Here is an 8,479-nt window from a genome sequence, read left to right on the forward strand (position 1 = left end):
TCTCTATCTCTCTGTCTCTGTCTCCATCTCTCTCTCTCCCTCTCCCTGCCTCTGTTTCTCCCTGTCTCTGTCTCTCTGTCTCTCCCCCTTTCTCTCTCTGTCTCTGTCTCTGACTCTGTCGTCTCTCTCTTTCTCTGTCTGTCTCTCCCTGTCTCTCTCTCTCTCGCCTTCTCTTGTTCTCTCTGTCTCTGTCTCCATCTCTCTCTTTCTCTCTTTCTCTCTCCCTCTCCCCCTACACCCTGTCTCTGTTTCTCTCTCTGTGTCTTTGTCTCTCTGTCTCTGCCTCTCTCTTTGTCTCTCTTTAAAACTCTTAGAATCAATACCAAGTATTAGTTTCAAGGCAAAAGAGCAATAAGGGCTGGGCAACTGGAGTTAAGTGACTTGCCCAGGGTCACACAGCTAGGAAATATCTGAGATCACATCTGAACCCAGGACCTCTCATCTCCAGCTCTATCTACTAATCCACCTAACTGTTCCCTCAATGCTCTCTCAATTCTTCAATACTTCCCTATTAGTCCTCTGCTTCTCTTCTTCTTAGAACAGCACCCTCCCCACACACATTTCATTGACCTGCCACCTTAAATACCCTCCACTTCCAGTTCCTTCTTTATACTATTAGAAACTGAGAGCTAGAAAGTAACTTAGAGGTTAGCTAGTGATTATTGTTAGGCCTGGAGTTAGAAAGCACTGAGTTCAAATCTAGCCTCATTTACTAGCTTGGTAACCTTGGGTAAATCTGTTTGCCTCTGTTTCCTCAACTATAAAATGAAGCTCTACCTCCCAGGGTTGCTGCAAAAATAAGATGAACAAAGTGCTCAGCACAGTGCTTGGCACATAGTAGGGGCTTAATGAATGTTTATTTCCTTTCCATCCTGTATGACCCTGATCAAGCTACATAACCTCTCCCTCAAACAAAGTTTCCTCATCTATAAAATGAGGATAATAATAACACATACCTCACTTGGTGGAGAGGATCAAATGTAAACATGCTGTATTATTTCAAAAAGCTGTTATATAATCCACCCTTATCATATTACAGATGAAGAAACTGAGGCACACAGGGGTTAGGTGTCTTGCCTGCAGTCACACAGTGTCAGAGGTGGGATCTGAACCTAGAACTTCCTTACACCAAATGTAGCATTCCATCCTCTCCCTGCCATTCCACTTTCCTCAATCCTAGCCTTCCCCCTTCCCTGCTGGGGATCCTAGGAGCCTGGGGGGTCACTCAGTCGCTCTGGTCCTCTGTAGAAGCCACCACCTCCCAAATGTGATGGGAACTCCTCGGTATGCAGCACAGCAGACTACAAGCCACCTGAGGAAGAAGAACAGCCCGAGGAAGAGGAGAACCCTGATGGAGAGCAACCTGAGGAGTGTTTCACTGAGGGTAAGAAACCCTGACTGGGCTTCAGGGGACCAATGCCACCCCCAGTCCCTCTTTCCTAGAAGATAGCACCCTAGCCATGGCCAACCCTGGCAGTCTCATGATGAGAGCTATGAGAAAGGAGAGGGTCCAATGCCAATCCCTGGGCCCCTGGGGGCCAATGCCACTCCCACCCCCTCTTTCACAGAAGACAACACCTTTGCCATGGCCAACACTGGCAGTCTTGTGCTAAGAGCTCTAAGGAAGGAGAGGGCCCACTGCCAATCCCCGGGGCCCTCAACCCATGCCACTCCCCAGGAGGGACCCAGGAATCCAAAGGATAGCATTTTACCTTCTCTTCTACTCACCCTATCTAAATCCTAACTCCTCATGGGCCTCCCTCCAAGTCCTTTCTTAGAACTAGTTTAAACCCAGCCTGCCAAAATTGAATTCTACTCCTGCCCAGTTTGGTGGGTGTTAAAGGACATGTCATTGGAAAGGAGCCAGAGTTCCCCATGGAGATGGGAGGTACCAAGACATATCTCCCTCCTCCCCTGTGCCTTGGCTCATCAAAGATGGAACAAATTAGGGGTGGGAGAAGGCAGTTAGGAAATTCACTGGGGAGATTAGGGAACAGAGGAAAAGAAAGTGAGTGAGATGAGAAGAAGAGTATGGATGGGAGTGAGGGGACTGGGGAATATGACCAAGAGCAGATTTGAGCCCTGCTTAGGATGTGTGGCAGGCTCTCTTGGAAGAGTGACTCTCTTTCTCCTTCCAGTAACCCTTTTTTCTTCACAGCCTGCGTAAAGAGATTCCCTTTCCTCTATGTTGACATTACCTCAGAGCGGGGGAAAATATGGTGGAACCTTCGAAGGGCCTGCTTCACAATGGTGGAGCACAACTGGTTCGAGACATTCATCGTATTCATGATTCTGTTGAGTAGTGGGGCCTTGGTGAGTGCTATCCCCTGTTCCAGTCCCACCGCCATGCTCCTGGGGTTCCTTTCTAGTCCAGCCAAAGGGAGGACACTGTGCTTACACTGATTGAAGCAAGGTTGCACAGGTCCCTCTTGATTGCTTACAGCAATAGAACGAAGAAGTATCCTAAATGATCCAGATGGAGTTTCTCTATTAATATATTATATATTTTACTGTTTAATTACATTATTATATGTAATATATATTATACTATATATAATATAAAAATATTATGTGTAATATATAACATTATTCAATGATATAAATAACAATAATAGCTAGCATTTATTTATTTGTNAATATAAAAATATTATGTGTAATATATAACATTATTCAATGATATAAATAACAATAATAGCTAGCATTTATTTATTTGTTGTTGTTATTCAGTTGTTTCAATCATGTCTGACTCTTTGTGACCCCATTTGGATTTTTTATTTTGCAAAGACACTGGAGTGGCTTGTCATTTCCTTCTCCAGTTTATTTTATGGATGGGGAAACTGAGGCAAATAGGGTTAACTGACTTGCCCAGGGTCACTCACACAACTAGTAAGAATTTGTGGCCAGATTTGAATTGAGGAAGAGGAAGACATGTAAAAACCAGTGAAATTGCTTCTCAGCTCCAGGAGATGGGAGAGAAGAGGAAAGGGAGAGAACATGAACCATGTAATCATGGAAAAATATTCTAACAAAATATGAAAAAATATTTTTAAAAATAATAAATAAATGAACTTAGGAAAATGAATCCTAATTCTAAATCTAGTGCTCTAACCACTGCACCACCTTAAAGTCCATAATAATAATATAATAACAGCTAGCATTTATATATCACTTTCAAGTGCTTCAAGTGTAAAAGCACTTTACATATGTTATCTCGCTTGATCCTTACAACAACCCTGGGAGACAGGGAAGTAGATACTATCATGATTCTTCTTCCCCATCATCCAGATGAGAAAACTGGGCCTGGAGTATGTCCAAGGTTATATAGCTAGTAAATCTCCAAGGTGGGATTTGAACTTAGATCCATCCTGACTCCAGTCCGACTCTTTCTATGCCACAGAACTACATCATTTTTGGATCTGAGAATATAACAGGGTTTTAAACATTTTTCACATATTATGGACCCCTTTGGCAGTCTGATGAAGTCAATGGGCCTCTTCTTAGAGTGTTTTTAAACGCATTAAGTAAAATGCATAGGATTCCAAAAGAAATCAATGATATTGAAATGTGATGTGACTTTAAAAATATTTTCTCATCCAAATTCATAACCCCCTGGAATTTATTTACTGGTCCTTTTGGGGTCCCGTAGGCTCCAAGGTAAGGACTCTTGCCTTATAAGATTTATTATTTTTATGGTTATTTTTTCAAAATCCTTCTCTTCTATCTTAGAATCAATACTGAGGATTGGTTTCAAGGTAGAAGAATGATAAGGACTAAGCAATGGGGGTTAAGTGGCTTGCCCAGGGTCTCATAGCTAAGAAGTTTCTGAAACCACATTTGAACTCAGGACTTCCCATCTCTAGGCCTGCTCTCTATCTACTGAGCCAACTAGCTGCCCTTGGCTTATTATTTTTCAAAAAATAGATTGGCTCTCCTTATTCTACCTGACTTGGGTTGGCAATGCTTTATCTGCAATTTCTGACTATTGGAAGAGGGCAAAGAGAATGTTTCCAAGGCCATTTGGGGAAGTCAGATGAGGATTTGGTTATTAGTACCCTCCATCTCTTGAATTATTTGGTATTGGTTTGTGTTTATTTATCTATGTGAATATCATTTCACCCTTCTTTAGTGTATCTCCAGTGCCTGGAACTGGACCCATCCTATAGAATGGGTGCTTAGTAAATGCTGAATGAATTGAACTGAAAATTTAACAGCAGCTTTTTCTTTTGATGGATTACTCAGTCTTGCTGAATTTTCTTCTACTAAAAGAAAAAAAAATCTTTGTCAGGGCAGCTAGATGGCTTAGTAGATAGAGAAGCAGGTCTAGAGATGGGATGTTCTGGGTTCAAATTTAGACTCAGATAATCCCTAGCTGGGAGAGCCTGGGCATGTCACAACCCCAGTTGCCCAGCCCTTCCCACTCTTCAGCCTTGGAACCAATAATATCAATTCTAAGACAGAAGGTAAAGACTAAAAAAAAAGTTTTTGTCATATAGGATTGATCTCTGGGAGAGGGAGAAAAAGATATGGGAAATTTTTAAGCAAAATCAGAACAAGCAATAAATCAATCTTTTTTTAAAATCTCTATTTATAATTCAGAAGGAGAATAATTATTGAGATTTGTCTATTTTGGACATGGATGAATAGTAGGGTTTTGTTTTTTGTTTTTAATTCCTTTCTTACCTCTTGTGGGGGTAGATATCTTAGGAAGAGTGTTGTGCCATACACTTTAGTAACTCTTCCTCTGGTTTTCCATAACCCTGTCCATGATACCTCACTTGAGGGGTGAATGATTCTACCCATCTCATTCTGCAGTTGGCTATTTGGTCAGATTCCAGTTGGGTGCTGTTTTCTGGGGACAGATGATATCATTTAGGGCTGGAGCTAGACTTGAGATCAACTCTCTCCTCCATCCCTCCCAAGGTTGCAGCTAGGTATACACATCCATCTCTCCATCCTCCCATTCCCCCAGGAGTGTTTATGGCCTTCTGTCCTCCATCTAGGCATTTGAAGACATCTACATTGAGCAAAGGAAGGTGATCCGGACAATCCTGGAGTATGCGGACAAAGTCTTCTCCTATGTATTCGTCTTGGAGATGCTGCTCAAGTGGGTGGCTTATGGCTTTAAGGTGTATTTCACCAACGCCTGGTGCTGGCTCGACTTCCTCATTGTAGATGTGAGTCACCATGGTGGGGGCCAGTGTCACTGGGTTCTCTTCAAAGATGGAGTGGGAGGGCAGTAGGAATACTGAGGGCACAGGATCAGCTTGAGATCCTAACTAGGACTGTTCTCTTCAGTTTCTGGATACAATGATCTTTTTATTATACCAGAAGCAGCTAAGTGGTGCAGTGGATAGGGCACTGGGCTTGGAATTAGGTAGTAGATTCATCTTCCTGAGTTTAAATGCAGCCTCAGACTCTTACTAGCTGTGTGACTGCGGGCAAGTCACTTAACTGTTTGCCTCAGTTTCCTCATTTGTAAAATGAGCTAGAGAAGGAAATGGCAAACCACTCCAGTATCTCTGCCAAGAAAACTCCAAATGGGGTCATGAAGAGTCAGAAACATCAAAAGTGACTGAACAACAACAACCATATGTAAGCAAGACAAAAATGAACACAGTTCCTATCTTCAAAGAGCTAACATTCTAATGGAATATCTAGGCTAGTCTTCAAAGGGCATGTCAGAGCCTGGTATTTGCCAAAGGATGAACAGGAAGATCCCAAAGAGACTCAAGCTGGACAAAGAAGAAATTGGATGGGCTTTAGGTAGAAGAAATGGAAAATGAAGTAGGAATGTAGGCAACTAACTTATAATACAAATATCTCATATTTTTATAACCCTTTAGCCTTTTCAAAGCTCATAGCATCTCTATCAAGTAGGTAGGATGGTTATTCCTACCCCCATTTTATAGATTAAGAAATCAAGACTTGAAAAAACCAAGTGACTTGTCCAAGGTTATACAAACATTAGAATTGGGATGTACTTTCCATGTACTGCATACCATATACTGCTTCCCTATGCATCTTTCTTCTCCTATTCCTTAGGAGACAGGACTCAGGGATCATTGAAGGGTATTTCCTGCCCATGAAGAGCCATGGGGTGGGGCACAAGTAGGGAGAGGAATGGCACCTTGAAACTGTGTCACCAGTAGAAATGTGTCTATTAAGGGTCAGTTCTTTCTTGGTTTAGGAGAGATGAATGCAGTAGATCAGCCCCAAACCCCTGCACATGTTCCCCTTGCTACTGTCTGCTCCCCTTTGCTGATCCTTCCTCTTTGGCTTCTTTGGCTTCTCTCCATCATCAGGTCTCCATCATCAGCCTGGTGGCCAACTGGTTGGGTTACTCTGAACTTGGGGCCATCAAGTCACTCCGAACACTACGGGCACTAAGGCCACTCCGGGCCCTGTCCAGATTTGAAGGAATGAGGGTAGGTGTTCCAGGGACCTGGGACTGGGGGAGAATGAGAGAGGGGACTTGAAGAAGGGAGAAGAGAAGCAGCCAAGAAATAGTGAGTAAACTTGTTTTCAGTGTCACTAATCCTTATTTGCTCTTCTTTTGCCCAAGGGACCTTCTAACTCAGCAAGAGAAAGACAGGGAGAAGATAGGGAACCATATATCCATAGCCTATGTGGCTGGTGACCCAGCTTCACTCAAAGCTAAACACTCACCTACCTAGAAGCTTTTCACACCAAAGGCTTCCTCAGGGTAGAATTTGTTGAGTAATCCAGATTAAGTTATAGCAAGGGGAAAGGGGGGTAAAGAAAGAGGGAAAGTTCAGTCATGTCTGACTCTTCGTGATCCCATTTGGGATTTTCTCAGCAAAGATACCAGAGTGGTTTGCCATTTCCTTTTCCAGCTCATTTTACAGGTGAGGAACTGAGGCAAACAGGATTAAGTGACTTGCTGAGGGTCACCCATTTAGGAAGTATCTGAGGCCAGATTGAACCTAGGACCTTCCAACTCTAAGCCTAGTGCTACCTAGTAAGAGATTGAAAGAAAAAGAAGGCATAGTTACTGCCCAGAAAGGGGATAATAGCCTAGTTATAGAGATGGAAGGTAGAACTGTAGTGCCCAGATTGGAGTCAGTAAAGACCTGAGTTTATATGTGGCCTGAAACAGTAGTTGTATGACCCTGAGCAAGTCATTTAACCCAGTTTGCTTTGGTCATTCATCTATAAAATGAGCTAAAGAAGGAAGAGGCAAACCACTCCAGTATCTTTGCCAATAAAACCCCAAATGGACTCATGAAGGGTCAGATATGACTCAACAACTACAATAAACAATGGTAGAATGTAGGAGTTGTGATTTTAGGGAAATGAGACTAGTTTTCTTATGGGGCTTCTATCCCCCATAAAAGTCAGTGCAATAGAGGAGCAAAACATTAAGATAGTCATGGATGGCAAAGTGTTTATTTGTTATTTTTCTAGACCTTTACCTTCTATCTTAGAAGAAGTGCTAAGTATTGATTCTATAATAGAAGAGTGGTAAAGGGCAGGGAATGAGGGTTCAGGAACTTGCCCAAAGTCGCACGGCTAGGTAGTATCTGAGACCAGATTTAAAACGAAGACCTCCCATGTCTGGACCTGGTTCTTTATCCACTGAGTCACTTCAGTGGCCTGTCAAAGTGTTTAGAACTAGGAGAGATGCAGCTAGATTATATTTATTTTATTTTATTTTATTTTTTATTTTAAACCCTTAACTTCTGTGTATTGACTTATAGGTGGAAGAGTGGTAAGGGTAGGCAATGGGGGTCAGGTGACTTGCCCAGGGTCACACAGCTGGGAAGTGGCTGAGGCCGGGTTTGAACCTAGGACCTCCCATCTCTAGGCCTGGCTCTCAATCCACTGAGCTACCCAGCTGCCCCCTAGATTATATTTTGTGTAAAAAAAAAATCCCTCAGGGTTTTAATAGATGGCAAGCTCAGTGTAAGCCAACAGTCTGGCATGGTGACCGAAAGTAAATTAATGTAATCCTGGGTTGCACAGAGAAATGTTTAGTATTCAGAACAAAGAAGGGGATAATTCTCATGCACTCTTCCCTGGTCAGATAATATCTGGAAAATTGTGTTCAGTTCTGAAGGCCACCTTTTAGGAAATAAATTAACAAAAACTGGTATCTAAAAGTGGTTGGCCAAGATGGTGAGGGCACTTGAAAGCATGCCACACAAGGATTTGATTGAAGGAGCTGGAAATAGAGAGTGTGGATAGGGGATAGGGTCATGGACAATTAGGCAGAGATGAAAATATAGTTGAATATCTGAAGGAATGCCATGCAGAAGAAAGATTAGACTAATTCTTTTTGGCCTCAGGGGGTAGGATTGGGAGCAATTGGTTGAAAGTCTCAGAGAGAGTCTGATTCCATATAAGAAAAAAATTGGGGGCAGCTGGGTGCCTCAGTGGATTGAGAGCCAGGTCTAGAGATGGGAGGTCCTGGGTTCAAATCTGACCTCAGACATTTCCTAGCTGTGTGACCCTGGGCAAA

General features: G+C 42.6%; 1 protein-coding gene across 1 annotated transcript; it reads left to right on the plus strand.

The window, feature by feature from the left end:
• Positions 1 to 1,248: 1,248 nt before the first annotated feature.
• Positions 1,249 to 6,797, plus strand: LOC123255007 (sodium channel protein type 4 subunit alpha-like; the record flags this gene model as incomplete). Its single annotated transcript, XM_044683880.1, has 4 exons — positions 1,249 to 1,384; positions 2,159 to 2,313; positions 5,001 to 5,174; positions 6,303 to 6,797. Coding segments are annotated over 4 exons (639 nt in total), but the record flags the coding sequence as incomplete, so codon positions are not given.
• Between the last annotated feature and the right edge of the window lie 1,682 nt (positions 6,798 to 8,479).

The sequence above is a fragment of the Gracilinanus agilis genome, unplaced genomic scaffold (genome assembly GCF_016433145.1).
Source record: "Gracilinanus agilis isolate LMUSP501 unplaced genomic scaffold, AgileGrace unplaced_scaffold37223, whole genome shotgun sequence".
Lineage (NCBI taxonomy): Eukaryota > Metazoa > Chordata > Mammalia > Didelphimorphia > Didelphidae > Gracilinanus > Gracilinanus agilis.